A 21,306-nucleotide genomic window follows, 5' to 3' on the forward strand; every position below is an offset into this window, starting at 1 on the left:
CGCTCAGAAGAATGCACGCTTTTATGAATATGTAAGCATGAATTTCAGTAAAATGACCTTTAACACAACAGATTCCAGCTGAAGTAAGAAGGAAATCTCTACTGACACATAAATTACTAAAGATGAAGGTGTTCCTTCTAAGATTTACCTTACACAGAATAGTCCTTATACATACTGATCACTAATCCTCTTTAAACAATGCACTAGTTCCTGCAGCTTTGAGAAGTCATGTTCTAATCTGATCTAAATTTTCCAGTAGAGAGAAACACCATAAAAAGTGCACTTAACAGCTATGAAGACAAATAAAAGATAAAATTTGAATAAGTTCATAAAAACGTTATAGTCACACCCATGATTAGTTAAAAGATTGCACTTTGGTCATCTGGAAAGAATATCTGGCACTGATATCATCTGAACTATGGCCTCAGCTTATCTGCCATCTGATTGCTTCATTTTAAATAAGTATGCAACCACCAACCAGACAGTTTCTTTAAAAAAATAAAATAAAATAAAATAAATAAATTTTTAAAAAGGGGAAGAAAGGGAAAAGATCCATGAAGTAATACTCCAGAAAAGGTATAACATTTGAAATCTCAATCTGATCATAGAGAACAAGACTACCAAGCTCTCTATACTGCCCACAGGAGCACATTTCAGCAGACTGATTCATCTTCAAGATAGACAGGAGTGACAGCGACTGTGATCCAGTTATACTTTGCTTTGCCGGGGAATACAGTGATTTGTTTACTCATTGCAACAGTTAAATCTCCTGGGATATTCAGACACTTATACAGGGAGAAGACAATGAACATTTCAGAAATTGCTAGTTGCGATACATGAACTTGCAAGACTATCTCAAATCTTTATCAAAATTTGAAAGAAAATTAACCTACCGATGTCCATAGATTTTTTTTTTTTTTACATTACCAGTTTCACAAAGAGGAAAATAAAGACAAGCATCAACACATAGAAAGTCGTGATGCTTGCATAAAGTGAGGAAAGGTCATGTAAATGTAAAACATAATGGAGAATTTCAAGTAAGTAAAAGCCACAGCAATAATAATAATTTATATTTTAAAGGCAGACAAATTTCAACACAATGAAAACTTAAAACCCCAAAACGAACTGAGATGGACAGATGCATATACAGGGCAATTCTTCGAGTCTGTTAGAAGTCAGAAGCACGAGTGACTGTAGCTGCACTCTGACTCTGACCCAGCAAAGGTACAGGCTCTGAAAAGAATTAACACAGGTCCTCTGCTGTATTTTAACCAGAGAACTGTGATATTTTAACCAGAGAACTGTGAAAGAGGTAACTAAATGCTTCAAGAAATTAAACTGCACTAAGGAGAAGATATAATAATAATAATCTCAAAGCTAGACATTCACCCAAGACCAAAATAACAAAGGTGTTAACAGACAAAAGGAATAAAATGATTTATCATTAAAAATGGCTACTGTATTGGAGATACTAGACAGCAGACATCCTCCTATCTGTTTTGAAAGAGAAGATAAGGCTGTTCTGGGAAATTAGAGTCATTGGCAAGGAAGTTTCACCTGAACATTAAGAAAATTAGTTGAGAAGGTTCAGAATTACAAAGCATCTTTTTTAGTTGAGTGTAACAAGATAAAATAGAGATAGATAAGCATAAGCTTTTGTTAAAGTAATTTAAACTGAACTAGTTAACAATTCTTTGAGAGAACTCACAGGAGAGCGAACTAGTGAATGCAGGGTTTTGAAAGTCTATATAAATGACTGAGCATCCCTCAGTTTTAATCATTATGTGATTACCTGTCGGAAAAAGCTGGCTAACGGAGGAGCACACTATTCTTCCTTGCCATGGAAAGCAATTAGCAGCAGGCTGCACTAGGGATTGGAGCCAGCAGTTTCATTCAGTGTACTTATTAGGTAGAAAAACAGGCAAATAGCAAGATGTGTGCTGACAACATAAAATATTAATGTTAGCAGAGTCTAGAGACAAGGGTGAGGCATTCTGGAGCACCTAAAAAAATCAGTAACGAGGGAAGAGCAAAGGCTGATAAGCAGACTGCGCACACACAAATGCAAGTCAATGCAAAGTGGAAGGAAAAAAATACTAACTTTCACACAGTGTGCACGCAAGCAGCTTTTAAACCACAATCTCCTAGGTATTTGATTTGGGCACCCTTTGGAGTTATGACATCCCTATGGACATGCCAGCCAGACATGGCCTGCAGGGATGGGAGAGAGAAGGGACTCCAGCCTGTGCCTATAAACCAGGCCACAATCTCCACAAACAAAACCACTTCAGCAACATGGCTCCAGGAGAAAATCAGATCCTTGTACTAACACAGGTTCGCCAAAATGATACTAGATGCTTCCAGCATATGACAAAAGTCAGCAGATGTAGAAAATCAGTGAAGTGCTGATGCTAACACAGTGGAGCAGGCAGTGTCAGGGAACGCATACATACATGCTACAGCAAAGGACTTGCTATCTGAAGGAAGGTCATTGTCACACAGGTAAGGCACAGAAAACTGCAGTCTGCATTGTGGGACTCCGTAAAACCCAAATATTCTCAGTAAGAGATGCAATAAAGACGTAACAGCTCTTCCACAGAACTCCTCTTTGACTTGGGCTCAGGTCTTCAGCCGTTTCATCCAAGCGTCTCGGTTTCCCATCCTCTTTTATAACTGTGATAACGGTGCTTCTCTATCTCACAATCACAGAAGGAAAAATGCAACTCTAAACATCGAGTACTGCTAAAATATGAGTGACAGTGTCGTTCAGGTTCCCAAAATAGACAGTATTTAACCTTCATCAGTTGTTAATAGCTCTCATAAGTCTACCAAGCATCGATACTCAGGTATTTATAACACATTTTATTCCAGACCAAGTCCCAAGACAAAAAAGAGAAAGGACAGCCAATCTAACAAGATTCCTCCCCTCAGAGTTTCTTATCTCTACTTCTTGGGGGAAAAATTTGCAAGGAAAAAGAACTTACTGGTCTGGATGAATAAACCCTGTAAGTCCCAAAGCTCTCCCTGTGGAGAGCAGCAATCTTGCTTGTTACATCTTAACAATGCAGCAAAATGAGAAGAAACCATTTTTCTTAAGTTGTATTTGTATGAAGAATGTGAACTGTCTAATTTACATTTAATTTTATTAGCCTTCCTTTTAGCATATTAAAAGTTAATTACAAATCAAAACTTTTGATGCAGATTGTTGGGCATCCATTCATTCGCATGGAGGCATAACCATGATCCATGCGCAGAACCACAGCAGAGGAGGAACAGCTTGCAGGTTCTGTCAGCTGAAGAGCATCCAAAATCCAGCTAATTCTCCATAAAGCAAACAAAGTCTGATCCCATGCCTATGGGGCCGGGGTCAGCAATAAGTCCTTTATCCGCTGTTATTGCTAATTCAACTGGAAATGCATACTTTGATGTTTTGGCTGCAGTTAAAAGATCCAGTTCCTTCAGTAGAGCAGTTTGACATTAAAACTAAGCCTGTGTAACTGCTGGCTGATGAGGGGCAACAATTCCCCACCCCTGCTCCCCCTCCTTGATGGAAAACTAACCAGACAAAAACTACCTCCGCAAAGGGAGAAGTGGTGAGCACATAAACACTGACAAAGAAAACCCCAAACTCACCCTAGCCAGGTGAAATGTAAAAAGACCTCCTCAGAAAGTCAAGGCATTTTTGGTAGGAGACAGATCCAGAGAAGTCAACTTTAGCTGGTCCCTTAGAGGGATCAAATCGTTCCTAATGTTAGGGAGCGAACTCCAACAGAGATCGCTACTCAAGACGCAGAGGATGCGCCAAGAGCTGCAGCAGAAGGACCTTCAGAACCTCAGAACTCACTAATCCATGTCCAGGCAGGGAGGAAAGTGAAGCAGGGAAGGTATGCACATTTAATTACTTCTATCTGTATTTCTGTTTTACTTGTGTTATGTGAAGAAAAACATCAGATTTAGAACATATGTTTCACATCCTTCAGCTTGCATATGCCTCTAGAGAGTTAAACTATAAACCTGGCTATTATTTACAGCTGTTCAGCATCCTATTTAGGATATTTTCAAGGGATTCAGCAGTTCTTTTTTCTTCTCTTTTATGCAAGTAAAAAGCCAATATTGGAATGCAAGGGCTACAAACATAGCCTTGGATTAACACCACACATGACAAATTCATGTGCATAGATATTACGTAAGAAACACGTTGGCTAGCATAAAAGGAGAGGGCGGGTTAAATAGCTTTCTTGGGTTTTTTTATCATTTCTTTGGTAGAAAAGATTTCATTTAAAGCCTTTAAAGTGTGACGAACACACTCCATTACAAACAACTCACCGAGCTACCTGTGAACCGTACCTCTGTGACAGTTACACCATAGGGAGAAAGCACAGGGACAAGCAGAATCAGACACTCAACGTTTCTTGTTGTAGCTCACGTGTTCAAAGAAGAAATGGCCACTAAACTAAGTGGTACTTTTCTGCTCAGGAGCGGAGAGGATTACTTAGAGGCATATGAAAGCAGGCAGCTCTCCTGCAGAAGGCAATCACCAGGGCTGTTCAGCAAGGCTGTGCCTGGATGGGACACTGAGACAGAGCAGGAGGAATGTGCAGCTGCTGCTGTTTCCCGGTGTTTAGGGAGGACAAGTAATGGCTCTGAGAAAATTAATAGCTTTGTGGCTTTAAATTGGGAGGAAAAGGGGAAAAACAAACAGATGAGTTGCTTGGTATTTTGCTAGAAGCAAACAGAAGAGCTGAGATTTAAAGTACTGGCAGAGTGAACTGGAGGTAGGAAAGAAACTGCTTCCAAGCAGACCCTCCAGGCACCGCGGTGGCAGGGGTTACCCCCACCCCAGCCCTTGCGCGGGGACTTTGGTCCGGGCAGGCTGAGCCCCCGCAGCCTCCTGTGCAGAATGGGTAAGAGGGGAGAAGGGTGACGGTCAGGGTTACAGCGGGTTAAAACAGGGAGTGGGAGAGATGTCAGCGGAGTAAGTATTGCCACTTGTTCACGTTCATTTCATGCAAAAGGTCAAAAATTCTCTTGCAGGGTGGTTTTTATTTTTCAAAAACAACCTAAGTGGTTCACAAGCATTTTTTCCCCAGCACCAAACTCTTACATATGCTATCTTAATAAACATCTTGGAGAGGGATATAATAAATGTTGCAGAGGGATAAAAGGCATTTTGTTTTGATTTCATTATATTTCCTGAAATTGCTTTTTTCTTCCTGCATTTTTTTCTTGCCATTCAGTTGTGGTGGCCCTCACGGAGGGATAATGCAATAACACTTTTGACAAGGTCAGCTTTCCAATAACTTTGCAAATGGCATTTCCCAATGACAAAACAAGTATAGCTTTTCTTCTTTTGTAATTAATGTAACAGAAATGTCAACCTGGAAAGCTGGTCTCCAAAGGTAGTATGTTATCAACAGAAAATTAATTTTTTAAAGCCAGAAAGTGTTTCCTTATCTGTGAAACTGAAAATACTATTTACATAGTATCACTACTGTTACAAGCGCAAAACATAAAATTGCGGCAGCTTAGGTACATGTCTGAAAAAACAGCAACTGGGGAGAAGAGTTAAATTGCTTAAATTGTTAATTCAGACCCTAGATAATTTTCAGAACTGCACATTCATTCTGCAAATTCATTTTGTACACACCCTGTAGAAGCGCAGAGTTCTATGCTGTGTGCACATACTGAAAGAAACGTTACTTCACATCCATGCTTATCTTTAATTTAATCACGTGTTTAATGCACAGAATTAGTCTTCCCAGCTACTCTCCCATCCATGAAAGCAATAACAACCAGCTGTTGGTCCTGGACCTACCTGTAACCAATGTGTCTCCCATGTGAGGCAGAGAGGAAAGGGTGCAGGAGCAGGGACTCTTCCAACTGCTCCCAGTGGAAGAAAGACCCTGCTGCTCAGGGGGAGAAAGTGAATAAGAGGATCTCCTCTCCCTGAAAGGGGAATAAGTTCTTGGCACTGTCCCATGGAGGGACATGGAGGCATTGTCCCATGGAGGTTGAGCCCAGGGGGCTTTGGGCACATCCCATCTACCTCAATCCAAACCTAGTGCTATACAGTCAGGGAGGTCAAAGCTCTACCCAGGACCTGCTGCTTCTTGTAGCCTGAATCTCTCCTTCAGGCACACAAGGACAGTGAGCCCTGAGTCCTGTCATCCAATTCCTTCTATATTTAGTTTTTACAGCTCCTTACAAGCACTCAGGACAAGCGAATGTGAGCTTCACTGTGCCATCAGCAGGGTGGAGAAAACTGAATGGGGGAAGCTGCTCTCACATCTTGGGTGGAGCAAAGGGGCAGGGGGAAGAGTATTCAGCGGCAGCAAAACAACAGATCTTGAAGTTACAGCATGGGCTGTCGCAGCAAATGAGCAGAATGCAGATTTTCCTGTGAAAAATACTTGCCCTCGATGTCAAACCCGGCCCTCCAGGTGTTTGCCTCCTAGGCACGAGCTCAGTGCAAACCTTGTCAAACACTTGCAGAAAAGTGATCTGTTTAAAAACACTCGCTCCTTCAATTACTTTCACTTCAACCACTTTGTCTCAATTCCTTAACACAGAGTCTTGTAGCACCCAAAATAATATTGACTAGAAGACCAAGCAGGGTGTAGTCTCCACTTCCCTCAGTGTCGCGTACCTGCAAGTACCTGGGACGGGACGGGACAGCACTGGAGGAAGCACATTTCACTTCCTACGGACCCAAGATGGTAGCAAGCCAAGGGACACATTTGCTGGAATCCTTAGACAATTCTTTCTCTTCACTACCCAAGGAAAGTAAGGAGATGTAGACACAACTACAGACATATTTAAACGTTGTTCTGGCTCTGCTTCCCTACACTTAAAAAGCAGCTTGGACGCCCCACAGGGTTGTAGGATCTTCCTACATACAACCTCTACAAATCATAAGGCTCTCATAAAAATAGTTCTCCTCCTCCTCCTCCTGACAGGAAGAAAGTTAAACATCATCTTGATGCAAAAAGCTTATCTTCTTTTCCTGTCTCATGCTCACGCTTCGTTTACCCACTAATCCCCTTCCAAATTCCTGACTTCAAAAAAGGTAGTGATATTTCTGGGGAAATCCTGAGGCTCTGGATTCATACAGAGAGAAAATTAAGCCTCAGTTCCCCCACTGTCCCAAATTGCTTCCACCTGAACAGGAAAATTTATTGTTAACGGTTCTTCACAGCTCCTGGTCTAGATGTCCCACACAACACTAAAAAAAAAAAACCAGCAGATGTCCTGTATATTGAGAAACTTGTAATATAATAATCTCATTACATCAATCAGACTTCATTAACTGAAACTAGGACAATTCTTCAAATTTGCTATAGTTTCTATTAAATAATATTGTTGTCTCTGAAACACTACCTAAGCAAATGTGCTCATAAAATAGCAACAGTTCATTTCTCAATGCAACAAATCATGGGTCAAAGACCATTTCTACAATGCTTTGAAAAAACTCATCTGACTTCTAATATATTCATCAATTTAAGCAATGCTTGACCTGAGATGTTGTGAACATGCATTGAACAAAATAGTTAGTACTACATGATACTGTGCCAGGGGCAATCCAAAACTCCTTAATTCTCCAGACAGTCCTTCAGTTTTATAAAGATTTTGGGTCTTCATTTGAAAGGATGCTCTGAGTGACTGCTGTCTGAGTAGCGCAGCTGTTCTTACCAGAGGCTCACATCACATGTTGAAATAAGCTACTATGCAATTACTTAATTATCTCTCTCTCCTATCCTTTAAAAAAATCCACTGTGATTCAACTTGAAGCAAACCCAGTTAATCCAGTTTTATGGCTGAGAATTTAAACAGGGAGAAGTCAGAGATGCAGTTCTTGTGGCAATACCACCACTCTAAGAGGCACAGATATTAATGCCTTCAAACCATAAGTATTTGAGGAACAAAGAAATGCAAAAAACCCTGTTTGTGCAGCTTACCCTAGCCAGTATTTTAGAGCCTGCTGTTCAGAAATCCTAAGTCCCTTCCCCTGTCCTTGGATGCCGCCCAGCCCATGCCTAGCTCCCTCACTCGGCCATCTCTTGCTGTTCGCCCTTCCCTTGCTTGCGAGGCACAGAAGTGAGGTTTGTTCTACCCAACTTCCCTTAACAATAACTCCCTCATTCCACCCATCCATCTTCCCGCTTGCCTCTCTGCCATATCCGCTCAACCATCCTTCATAATTCAGGGCTGAGGAGCTAAGGAATAAATGTTACAGCACACGCATCAAGGGAACTATAACTTTGAATTACCTGACCTGGGTGAGTTTAAATTCTCAGCCATAACATTGGATTAACCTAATTTCTTTTTATTGAATATTTTACCTTTAGAAGTCCTACAGCCCTTTCTCTCAAAGAAGTATGAGAACTGAAGGTCAAATAAATTCTTTTATGGGTATATTTCTAACTTTCATAATCTAACCTCTTAGCACTGAACATTAATATCTAGTGGTGGTAGGACAAAGCAGAATCCAGTCAGTATTCGGGGGGGGGATGAAATCACATTTCTATAGCCCTTCAAAAATACCTCAAAATAACACATAACTTTTAACTTTGCTGCATATTCTGAATTGTTGTAAAATTTTTAAAAACCCTCTAAACACCTTGCTGAAATAGAAATTATGTCAGACATAACATCAATAAGAATACAGAGACTGTCCTTGTGCCTCCATTTCAAAAGCATCAGATATAAAGATAGTAATGAACACCGTATTTTTATCATTGCGAGGTTTACCAGATACATAAAAAGGCAAGAGAAAGAATTACACAGAACTGATTCCCAGAAAATTGCTAAGATAATTTTTATGAGCTCTTTCATGCTTCTAAAAGGGAAAGGGAAGCAAGGCCCATGAGTCAATTTATCTTCTGCCTCCAGGCTGGTCATTTGAAGCTAACATTCACCACTTTCATGTCGAAAGCCCTCAGGTGACTAAGCTCTACTCTAACAAAGCATATCACCTTCATGCTTCTGTGGGACAAATACCTATAGGTACCCACGCAGGTACACAAAGAGGTAGAATATCCAAAGTCAGTGAAAAGGCGAATTTATCCACTAGCTATGAAGAATTAGGACAACGTTAGATCAAGAGCAAAAGATCTCACTAGACAGGACCCAATGCAAGAAGGCAAGGGTAGACCACGCTCCCAAACATCTGCAGTGCCCACAGCCAGTGAACAAGCTCAGTCATCTCGGCTCCGGAGATCCCTTCAGCAGATGCAGCCTGACAAGTCAGAAACTAAAGGAACTCTTAGGCTTTGAAAAGTCATTTTGGAGCAGGATAAGGAAGAGGACTCAACAACTCTGCTACTTTCTTCATTGAGTAAAAAAAGTGAGTAGTAGACCTATGACCAAATCGGGCAAAATGAAGAAGCTAATGTCAAACAAAGAAAACTGAGCAAAAGACAAGCATGCACTTCTCTGGGAGCCCATGCCAGAAAACATGCATTTCTCCTGTCTTTCAGAAATCTGCAAATCTCACTTGAGAAACAGTAATATTTTCTGGTTTAAAGATACTTCCTCCTTCCAAATGGTCTTTGTGCACCGCTTCGAAACTACTACAGACAGCCTCTTCTCCAAACACATCGATTTCAGCTCTCCTTATTCATTCTTTATAGAGAGATTCTGCAATTGTATTAGTAAATTATATTAGCAGGCCTCATGGAACAGCCTGTTTCAAAGGAAAATGGCTTGTACTCACTTTATTCTGGAAGACAATTTCCATTTGCTTAATATAGTCATGATATTTTACTGAAGTAATTATACTCTTAGCTATCAGTAACAATTAAACCCTTAGACTGAGGTTGCTTAATAAAGGTCTCAAAATAAATAACACATTCCAAACACAATATTTTTAAATGTCAAGCATGCAAATAAGATCTTGTAATGAATATAATGAGGCATTAAGTATAAATCAGCACAAAGTTAGTCTGTCATTGTACAAATCTCTACAAAAATTGCCGTTAGAGTATTGTGGGATTCTGATCAGCATGCTACAGAAAGGGCAGTGCAGGCACTGCAGATGAAACCATTTCCTTACGAATGACTTGTGTAACGCAGTCAAGACTATGATAAGGCTGATAAAATTTGTATTTGTTCTTTTGTATTTTCTGTAGCAACTTCCATGAAAACTAGAGTCAGACCGTTCCGTTACAACCTAATTAAAACCCAGAAACAGACAAATTAGGGGGCACAGACAAAGGGAAAAAATCACTTTCAAACTCTGAGGTCTAGAGTTATTTGAAATCAGGTCAATAGATCCTAGAAAGCTGTTACATATGGAAGGTGAGAGCATGATTTAAAAGTCCTTACAATGCAGACAGCAAGATGATTAAGAAAGGTGAAGTAGACCAGTGACAGACATTTAAAAAAACCAACAGACAAGAAAAGCATTGTCAGAATAAATATTTGCAGAATCTCCTTGCAGAGCAGCCATTGCAGGCGAAGAGTGGCACAGCAAATTATCTGCAACGCTGCTACATTTGGGAGGCAGCTGCCCGAGCTCCAGAAGGTGGTTACGTGGATCAGGACTAAAACGTGACACAGTAAGTAACTGGAAGAAGTTGCTCAAAAAAAATCACAACAAATTTGGGTTATACAGGGAAAAAAACCCAAACAACTAGTGTTAAAAGAAATCCTCCCAGAACCCTCTTTCCTTGAAGCACCTCCACCTCACAAGACACAAGGCTCTCAGAGACCAACAAAAGCAAACACAAAACGTGGTATTTCCTCAACCCCAACAGAAAATGTCTACAGCAGCAGTCATCAAACCCCCAAATCCCACTCCCTCCTCACAAAACTTAGCATGCTTTAACCAGAAACCCAGACACTACTGTGTAAACCACAAACACAAAGCCCAGCAACCACCCTGCACCAAACTGAACTTGGGATCAATATAACACCAGCTAACGGGGGGGAGAAGGAAGATTTTTCATAAAAGCATCTACCTCATCTCTGACCTGCTAGTCCTCATCCTTCAAAAAAGGCACCCTACAAGAAGAGTTTGGGAATTAAAATTCATGATGTTACTGGATACTAAAAATTACAATTCAGCAGAGACCTGTTCAAACCCCCTGTACTCCACAGGCAGCAATTACCTCTTTCTCTCTGTCCCACAGTAGTTAATGATCTTCTCTCTTCCCTTGCTATCATCCCCCTCTGCCCATAACTACTAATCACCTTTTCTCTGAAATTATTTAACTGATTAATATAATCAAGTTGAAACTAAAGGGAACTGTGTTCAATCTAAAAGGTTGTTGAGTCTCCTTCAAACACAGATGCCCTGTCTGCCCTCTTCTCAAGCATGCAGGATGACCTAGTAAGTACCACCTCACCCGACGAAACTTGCCTTGCTGAATCACAGAAGAGGGAATCGCTTTAAAATATATTTATTTGCAGGCATAAAAAGGAAGATAACTTCCATGGGTTTATAAAAATCTACTTAGGGGAGACACGGTGAGCAGAGGGAAAGGACTGGCAAGGGTCAGGCTGACAGCAGTTAACAATCGCGCGTGCAGTGGCAGCACAGCTGGTGATGCATGAGTAATGGTGCTGCTTAAATGATATACATGGAGTCATAAAGTGGATTGAAGGAAGGAAGAAGCATCGTGTCGTAACAGCCAGGGAAAAGCATTCCATAACACAGAGGAGCAGCTCAGTTCTGCTCCAAAGCTGTCCATGCTACCTGGACACAGAGCACAGGGTATAATAACCAAAAGAAGGTCTGTTGCAAGGCATCTGTTTGCCAGACTGGCTGTTTTTATTGCTACTGAGTGCAATATTGAGTGCAATATTCCAAGTTAAATCTTACGTATCCCAGAAAAAGAGTTAATTCACTTCCCTTGCTGAACCCCCAGAACTTTAAGATCCTTCCTTGTACTTTAAAATTGTCTACCTCCTAAGAAAAAAAACATCATGCAGGACCCAATATGACAGAGAAACCGTCAGCATTATTTTAAATCTTTACTGATTACAAAACAAAGCAGATGGCAAATCAAGTCATGAACTCTGCATCTGCCATGCTTAATGAACAGTTTAATTACCTAGTCCCATTTCTGATGCATCTCTGCCATTCTTGGCTCTGGCAGTCACTTACATACTTCGCACTGACTCTTGCGAAGATATCTCCAGGAACATGTGGTATGAACAGTCAGCTGGAGTTGGTTAATCAATACTTGTTTAATCTCCAACTTTTATGGTGATGGCCTAAATTATGTCTCAATAGAAACAGATTTCCTATCAGATCACATGATCTGGTTGAACGCTCAGAGCACAAAATGGAATTTTTCAGCCTCTTCTCCGGGCAGCGGAATACCCAAAGGCAGACAAATACACAGACGGGAAATAAACACAGCAAAACAACAACATCCAGCACAATCAGATTAATTCATTTGCTGCGTTACGCTTTATACAAGAGCGAGGGATGCAATTAGGACAATATACATTCGTAAAGTCTACAATTTGAGAAGCAAATTGGACTCATTTGGAATAAGTTACAAGAAGTAACTGAAATTGGGCTTCACATTTTGAGCTTTGGTGTATGCAAAGAATCAAGAGCTTCCCCCGAAGGATTACACACCGGCTGCAAAAAAGCAGGGCATTTTTTCTCTGGTTAAATCTGCTGCACGTGTTACAGGCTGTTCCTAGTCGCTCTGCAGCTTTGTGCAGTTATGTCCGCCAGCTTTGTGCACAAAAGAAACAACTGTTTTAAGGAGTCACTGAACTGCACGCATGCAGAAGAGGCTGGCAGGACTGAACCCTAACAGCAGCTAAGGGCTGATCGCAACCAGGTAAAAATCACACGAGGAGAGGAAGAGGTGACAACCCTAAAAAGATCCACGCAAGCCAACTTTTGGCCCTTCACATCAGAAGACTTTGGGAACCCTTCGGTGTGTCTTTATTGCTTTTCTCCAACCTCACTTCTGCTGCACAAGGTCCATTTGTGCCTCCTGAAAGCTGCCCTCCTGAAGCAAATAGACCAGAGCTTTGTTTCCATTAAATACTGACTCAATCAGCTGCTTGCACTCAGATAAAGATTTTCAGAAAGGGTTTTTCATTTTGGGAGACCTACGTGTCATATGAAATTTCCTAAGAGACTCAAATTTTAGCCATTCAGTAGCAGAAGTGACTGTTTTTAATAAGCCCACTTCATAAACAAAGACCAGGAGTAGAGTGCAAAGCTCTCAGAAAAAGAGAAATACTCACAAGCTTAAAGACAACACAAAAGTCAAATACAAAACTGTGTAGGTAAACATGGCATTCAAAGCCAATGCAGCAGTAAATCAAACAGGAAAAAGGGCAGAGGTGGACTAGGTCTTTCCCCAGCATTTCAAATATCTCCCACTGCTGCTGTATCAGAACTATCTCAGGTAATAAAGCAAAGATTAAAGATTTCCCTAAAACTCTGAGCAAAGCCAAAGCAAAAAGACAGCACAACAGACAGCAAACCCAGCCAAGTGGATTTCTAAAAGAGCCAGTGAATACATCCCTTCAAACATCAATTTCTTTTTCATCACCTTAAGCGAACAGAGTGACACTCCAGGAGATACTTTCAAGCCATCAATGTCTGAAAACCTCTAGGGTGTCCAAATCTAGTCTAAGGTTTCACTGAAAATATGTAGATCAGAAAACTTAAGTACTGCTCTGAATTACAAGGACATATGGGAGAAAGTAATCAACTAGCATGTTCTAAACAGAGTTTGTCAACAGGAATAACCAGGATGCAGCTCCTACTCCAGCCCACTGTCAGAGGTGGAAGCGATTGGGCTGGACCACTGCACTAGTATGTCAAAGACTGGAGAACGCTGTTCTTCAAGTCTGCCAGGGAAGAGAGATTCGTAGTGACGCACTGAACTATCCTAGACTGACAACTGTGCCAATTCCAAACAGTAAACCAATTGGAAAGGCCCAAGTAAGGTCAAGAAAGCCCAAAAGAAGTAAATGAGGCGAGGAAGCAAGCAATGGAGGGAGAAGTTAAATGCACTGAAATGGAAATAGGAGAGCAACCAAGAAAGACAGAGACTGTGGCAAGTAGAAAATGAACAAGACTGAACAAGTGAGACAGGCAATCTGTGAAAGCCAAAAAATATTATTTGAATCTTGAGGAAAAAAACTTCAATAGCCACAAAAGTAAGCTGAGAAGGAATCAGATTGGCAAAACAAGTACCTCCTGAAGACAGTATGTTTACTACTAAAATATTAGGTACTGCTGTTATCAAATGAAAAACAGCTTATCATTTTCTATTGATCTTTTAAAACATATTCAAGGCCTGAGACTTCCAGGTTACAATTCGAGCCCAAAGAAAGGATAGCTGTTACTGCATTAAACTTGCACTGTTAAACATGTCTGGTGCCTTTCAATCCTCATTTGCTCAGCATACAGGAACGGATTCACTGCTCTACTAGAGGGTCAAATATACACAAATGCAAAAATCACACTATCAAAAGCAACAGCAATTCAATCATATACATAATTGTCTCCCCCAAATTAGGTTTTCACAGTCCTATTTAACAAGACAAAGATTCAATAGACAGAGCTCATCTTTTCCATTCTCAAATTACATAGAGGCACACTGTACTACGGATGCCACTAATTAGATGATTAAATACCATTTTAGGTGATATGCTTTCAATGTAAAATAATAATTTTTAACAGGCAATATATTTGCTCAATCTCATTTTAAATCACAGTATCATACTTTTTTATTTAAATGAAATTCCTTCTTCTGATTTTGCATGAGAAGAGCAACCAGTAGGAGAAATAGTGCCAAGGATAGATTGCCCAAGTACCATAATGCATGTACTTCTTCACAAAGGGCTCCTAGCATTCCCTGGATGGAATATAAATTTTCAGAGAACAGTGAAGTCTTTATTCCTTTAAAACAGGTCAGTTGAGGAATCATTGAGCACACTGAAAAATTCCACTGTCAAAACACAAGTTTATTTGCCATGATCTGATGAAGGACATTTCCAACTTTTCCTCTTCTCCTCTTCAGGGGGAGAATAGCAAACAAAGCAAAGGCTCTGTCTTTCTATATAAATTAGGGTAGAATCCTTTACATAACATAGTACTATTGGTTTTTTGTCCAGTACTTAAAGAAAAGCAATGATATTTTGTGTTCTATGACAAAACATGTTACTGCTGAGGTCTCGAAATAAGTTAACAAAGGGAATAGTTTAGAAACCATCTGAGAAACTTCCTTCAGGGCTAAGCAGCCCAGCGCGATGCTAGACAGCTGAGAAGGTTGTAAAGGAAGGATTTTTATCGGGTTCAGTATCCACCTCTGTCATATACAGCCATGCCAGTACCAAACCAGAACAGTATGGAGGGCTGGCTGCTGCTGGGGGTATTACAAAGACTGAGAAGAGATGCCTTTTCTGTTTCCATGGACAGAGTTTGGTCCATCACCCTGACTGTAGTGCCTGCCTCAGTGTAAAGCAGAAAGAACTGATGTCATTTTTCTGTTCTCACTTACGTGACTCTCCGTGGCATCAAATTCTGCAGCCAAAAGGTCTGATAGAATATCCTCTTGTAGAGCGGTTGTTTCATGCTTCAGGAAGCCCTGCTTACCGCACCATATATCACGGACTCTTTGGCTTAACAATGACACGGAATTACACAGAATTGGGTGCAGCACAATTAAAACCAATCAAAATGCTTTAGTTGACACTGGAAATTAAAGCCTGAAGCACAAGCAACAGAACAGCTCCTTTCCCTCTTGCTCAGACACTCCCATTCCAGCGTCTTTCCTCCCCGTACACAGTGATGTGCCTGGCTCCCTCTCACTCGCTCTAACTACTCAAGTCTGACCTTATGCACACACATAAGCTTACTTACGTGAGCAGCTTTATAACGTCAGGGAGATTGCTCAGATGAGTGAAGTTTTGTGAGGAGTATTCTTGGAAAGTGAAGTACCTATCATTCTGACTATACAGAATTATTATTCCCTTTGGGTAAAAAGCGCTCTCAGAATTTAATATAAAGTTTTCAATGCTCTACAGACTTCAAAATTATTGTACAGAATTTCATCACGAGAGCATACCTGATATAGGATAATGCAGACTTCTTTGATATATCCTATAGAAAGAATCTTAAAACGTATTTTCAATTTACTGGTCTAGTGCCTACCATTACATTCGAACAGACTTTCAGCATAAGAGGAAGGCGAATCTCTTACTCTCTGTAAATTGTTTTTCCACAGGAACAGTTGACAAGGTGCCGTCGTTTCGTTCTCTTTAGGAAAGGAGGCGATGCAGCCAAAGCCATTATAAATTCCCTTCAATGGCTCAAAACACTCTAGCGACAACATGATTCAATTCTCTGCCCTCGCACAAATGTCAAGCCTGAGTCGAAGTCGCATATCGCCAACACAGCATGAGCCCAGATGGGGGGAACACTAGCAAAGCCTTAGGATGTACCAGTACTTTTATTCTCACGCAGCCCTAAAAACAAGTTTAATGTCTCTTATAGCACCTGCTATGCAAAGACCGCATAGCAACTTTGTAGTACCAGTTATGGAGGTGAACAAAGAAGAAATAGCAAGGACTACACCTGGAGGAAACAAATCAGGACGCAGGCTTTTCCAAACATTATCTAGAAACTCACCTTGGTGAGAAGCAGTACACGTTTCTGCAGCCGTCTGACCAGTGCTTCGTGCTGCTCACGCTTCTTCTTCTCATCCAAGAGCTGGCTCTGAATCCGAAGTATTTCTTCCTGTAGCTGCTGCCGGGCCTTCTCCAGTATTCGGGCACTAAAAAAAGATAATACAGACTTGTGAAATCTTGACGACTGCCTCTTGGTCAGTTCAGAAAAACCTGAGAGGAGAAATTACCACCACGATACACCGGGGCTGGTGCCATTTCATCTTATGGCTGCACCACTGGAAACCGAGAAGCTGCAGTCTCATTATCAGCTGTTCTCAGAAAAAGGTATGAGAGAGGAACCATCCCAGTAACAGCCTCCTTGTTCAAGACAGTTACTGGAACCTCACACATACAAAGCATTTAAATAATTGCATATCTATTTCAAAATCAACCAGTTTGCCTTTCAGAAGATGCCTTGTTTTCAACAAACAATGCACGATCTCGTGTTCTACTGTATCTTTTAATCTTTTTGTAACAAAGTAGAAGTAAAACTGAGGTTTAATATGATCTGCTTTGACAGACAGATAATACTCAGCAAGTAATTACAGCCACCACCTGCACATTGTTCTTGCCAGCAACCTATATTGGAAGAGAAATGTCATCTGAGGCCAGGTGATCAGCACTTCTTTTGCAATGTGGACATGATTCTCAATTAAGCCAGAATAGCTTGGTCCCTCTTCTCAGTTCTCTGTGCAGCATGACACGGTGATGCACCATTATCGATGTATTCCTGGAGATGTTCTTCATGCATGCCCTTCAGGCACTCAGTCTGCTGCTGGGACACTAATGGACAGCTGTTCCCATGCACTCATCAAGCAGCTCATCACAGATTAAGCACGCTGGCAAAGTACTCGATCAATAACAAAGTAAGAGTGAAATAATTCTTGTGATTGTTAGGATTGTTAAGATTTTTAAAAGTTGGTTCATAATTTAAGTATGACAAGTTTATCCAACTCACTTTACTTTAGTTACTTTTACTAACTTTAAGTATTTAAAGAATGAGCAGGACATGAAAAAAAATATTGCACACAAGTCAAAAACCCTCAAGCAAGCTAGAAAGATCAAAACCAACATCTCTAGCTTACTCAGGAACAGAAGATCTTTGTTTCTCCAATGCTAAAAACAACAGTGGAAAATTTATGAGTGCTTCAGAGGGGCATTCTTTATCATTATAATTAAAAGAAAATAAATTAAAATGCTTTTAAATAAAATAGCACTATTGTTAAGGTAGTGTTTAGGTAGATACAAAAGAGAACACTGCCTTAAAAGACACACTTAGTGTAAATCAAATACATCCTGCTCTGCCAGGTCACCAAATTGTACTTCTTGGGAAATTTATGTAAGAATTCACCAAAAGCTCCAAGCAGCTGTCTCCCTACCTCAAAATCCTCCTCCTTGAAGAAAAATATGCATTTTAAAACACTGGATGAATTAGAAGCCTGTTTAAAGTTCCAGTTCAATTTGGAACCATTCACAGACCAATTTAATAATCAGGGACTGTGAAATAGTCTCTTCATTGTTGTATTCAGGTGGGAAAGTTCATCAAGAGGGCTTCAAATCTGCATTTGAAAATGGATAATTTCATTACCAGGGCACCACTACTTCCTTGGTTCTGTTTTAATTAATCAGTTAAAAAGGGAACCTGTGCCCAAGAGCAGTATCTATGGTGATGGAACATGAAGCGGCGCCAGCCTTGCACTCTTCCCCCATCCCCTTGCTCCCTTCCCCATCCCAACCTCATCAAACATCTCAAATTCAGTCTCGTGGGTACTTAATAGAAACACTAGCCTTTTTCTTATTGAACAATGCAAGAATTTCACAGGATAAAGTAGAGAATCAACTCTTGTTGGATTCCACAAAATAAATCCATATTAAAAAATTTCCTAGAAGCCAACATCCAAAGACAACAAATACCATGTTGAGTCCTAGTATACTGTGAAATATGAGATAAAATTAAGTGGTATAACCAAGACGTCAAATGTCACAAGCACATATGTGTCACTCAAGAAGTGATTACTTGCAGTGTACAAAACCCACATCATTCAGAAGTTGCAGCTGCCAAATTAGAAAGCTACCCACCACTGCTCTCCAGCCCACGCTTTTGTTGGAGGTTACCACGTTGCAGTATAGCTAGCAAACTCAAACGTGCTCACACCTCAGCTGCTCAGCTCACAGTACAGCATCCCACACCTTAAGCACCCCTTCAGGGGCAATTTAGGCTGACAGTAATTTCCAGTAGATGGACACAACTTGAGCGACATCTTAAAATGTAACAGGAAGATTCATCACACCATGCCTCTCAAAATCCTAGGCTTAAAACCCTTGTCCCCCTTTCCACAGGGCTTGTACTAAGACAGACTTTGCAAAGCTTGTGCTAAGACAGACTTTGCTAAGCTTGTGCTAAGACAGACTTTACGCCCGTGCATACATGCCAGCCTACCAAGTTTGCAACACGTCAGCCTCCAATACAGGGCAGAACGGATGGGTGAGACCAGGTAACCTCAGCCTGTCTTATGATTCATTAGAGTTTGTTCAACAATATTTTTTTTTTATAGGGTAAATGTAAGCAGAAAAACCTCATCAACTGTGTTATAACAAATAAAATTGCACTATAGAAACCTTGCTGCAAGTAGTATTTGCTCTGTTAAAGAAACTTAGTCCTGATCAGAGTCAGAATAGAAGAAAAAATGCAAACATAAGATTAAATACTACAAAACAGCCAGAATCTCACATTTGATTATTGCAAAACATTTTGATAGGACAATGGAAAAATCTTTTCCTCTTAATCTTCCAATATGGTGACCTATTTCTATAAATACTGAGTGGACTGACGGATTATGATTGAGCTGACATTCACAAAGAAAAATGAGATATGTGCTAGGTTTCCTTCTTGAAATAACGAAAAATATTTGAGATTCACATCTCACGGAGACCACAGACATTCAGCCACATACACACCTCTCAAACTAGGTTGGAAAATTAGTGTTTTAAAACATGAGAAAACTAAGCCAAGGAAGACAAACGGACAATTTCCTCAGGCATTGCATGGTGTTTGGAAAGAACACCATCATCTGCTTGTATTTCAGCCTCAGATCAAATGTGATGTTAATGTAGATAAAATTTAAATGCCAGAGATGTCTATGAAAGCAGACTCTGAACTGACTCTGTGACCATAGGTTTCCTTGCTATAAAAAGTGCGAAACTTTCTTACAACTCTCCACACCATGTCAAAGCAAGTTGTTGAGATCGTTTCTTCCTCTCTTAGGACAGATTGATAATTCTTCCAGAAACTGCACCAAATACAACATAAACCATCTCTATAAGAAAAAAATCCAAAAAGAAAGTTATATTCCCTATTGACCCAAAACAGGATTTGAAAGTAGGTACCCAGCAGCAAATACCACTGAAGTTAGATGTGGGCACTCTTCTTCCACACTGATGACACCTATGGCTTTTCAAAAGTAATTGCTTTCTCAAAATGAGCATTAAAAAAATAACATAAAGCAGGCCCAAAGTTCTCCGTTCAACATAAGCTGGAAGAACTGGCATTTTTTAAAACCTTTGCAAGTTCAAAGTAAACCTTTTAAGCCTTAAAGAGAAAAAGTCATTTCTGTTTATCAGCCTATTAATGTTCCTTGTTCCACATCCCAGTGAATGAGATGCCAACATCTTTCTGTTCTGAGCGGTTGAGACTCTTCATATTTTGCTCTACCCTTCTGTAATCCACTTTAATGTAATCTTAATGATAAAACTTCATTTTCCAGAATGTTCTTTGAAAGACTGAGAACAATGACAGCAGAGAGTGAATGCTGAAGCTGTAAGATACATTTTAATAATCTCCTTCAAAAAATTACAAAAGCAGATGACAGCTCCCCTCCCCCCCTGCAATGATCCATAAAATATTATTTTAATCATTCCACCCTTTCAGCAGCCAAGTTACTACCTGAGATACTAAAAAAATAACAGGGAAAGCAAACAGGACGCCAGAACCAGCCTGTATATCAACCTGAGAGGAAAACAAGAGGTCCACAGCGGCACAGAGACAATTAGAAGAGCAACACGGTCTGCGTCATGTTGCAACTCAGGAAAAGATGAGACACTTGCACATACCAGGGCCAACTGTCAGAAACAAGGATCACATCAAAGAGAAAGCACCGAGAACCAGGGAGCGTGGATGGGAAGAACACTGAAGATGCACAGAGGGAAAACACGATGACAGTGCTATTGCACATATATAACAGAAAAAAGAAACACGCTGCAACTATCAACATCTTCATGACAGAGTCCAGAATAAAAAGGTTAGCACACAAGCTAATGAGGCAAAAAGGAGCAAGGAAAATTGTTTTGTAGCAAGACATTTGGATGAAGAAAAGCACACCCATTCCTGAGTCTTGACAACTTGCAGCCTTCTCAATGTATCTACACATTTATACATGGTACACACAAAGACATAAACCACGCTGGAAACTGATAAACAGAGAGCTTGAACAAAAATGTTATTTTTCATTCCAGTTCTTCTCCCCCCAGGTTTTATAAGCCAACATGAAGGCATAAGTAGCAACAGGGTACTTATGCCCAGCATGTCTTCATATTGTCCAGTGGATAGCAGCAGAACATGCCTGTCTGTGCCCTCCCTCAAGGCTCCTTCCAACC

General features: G+C 40.4%; 1 protein-coding gene across 2 annotated transcripts in view; it reads right to left on the bottom strand.

Moving 5' to 3' along the window:
- Positions 1-21,306, bottom strand: part of MAD1L1 (mitotic arrest deficient 1 like 1) — a 379,609-nt gene that overhangs the window by 247,210 nt on the left and 111,093 nt on the right. For both annotated transcript variants that reach the window (XM_075165310.1, XM_075165311.1), the window contains exon 11: positions 16,616-16,760. In XM_075165310.1, coding sequence (XP_075021411.1) covers positions 16,616-16,760 — 145 coding nt within the window. The remainder of the gene's footprint in view (positions 1-16,615; positions 16,761-21,306) is intronic.

Source organism: Calonectris borealis, chromosome 16 (assembly GCF_964195595.1).
Source record: "Calonectris borealis chromosome 16, bCalBor7.hap1.2, whole genome shotgun sequence".
NCBI classification, from domain to species: Eukaryota; Metazoa; Chordata; class Aves; order Procellariiformes; family Procellariidae; genus Calonectris; species Calonectris borealis.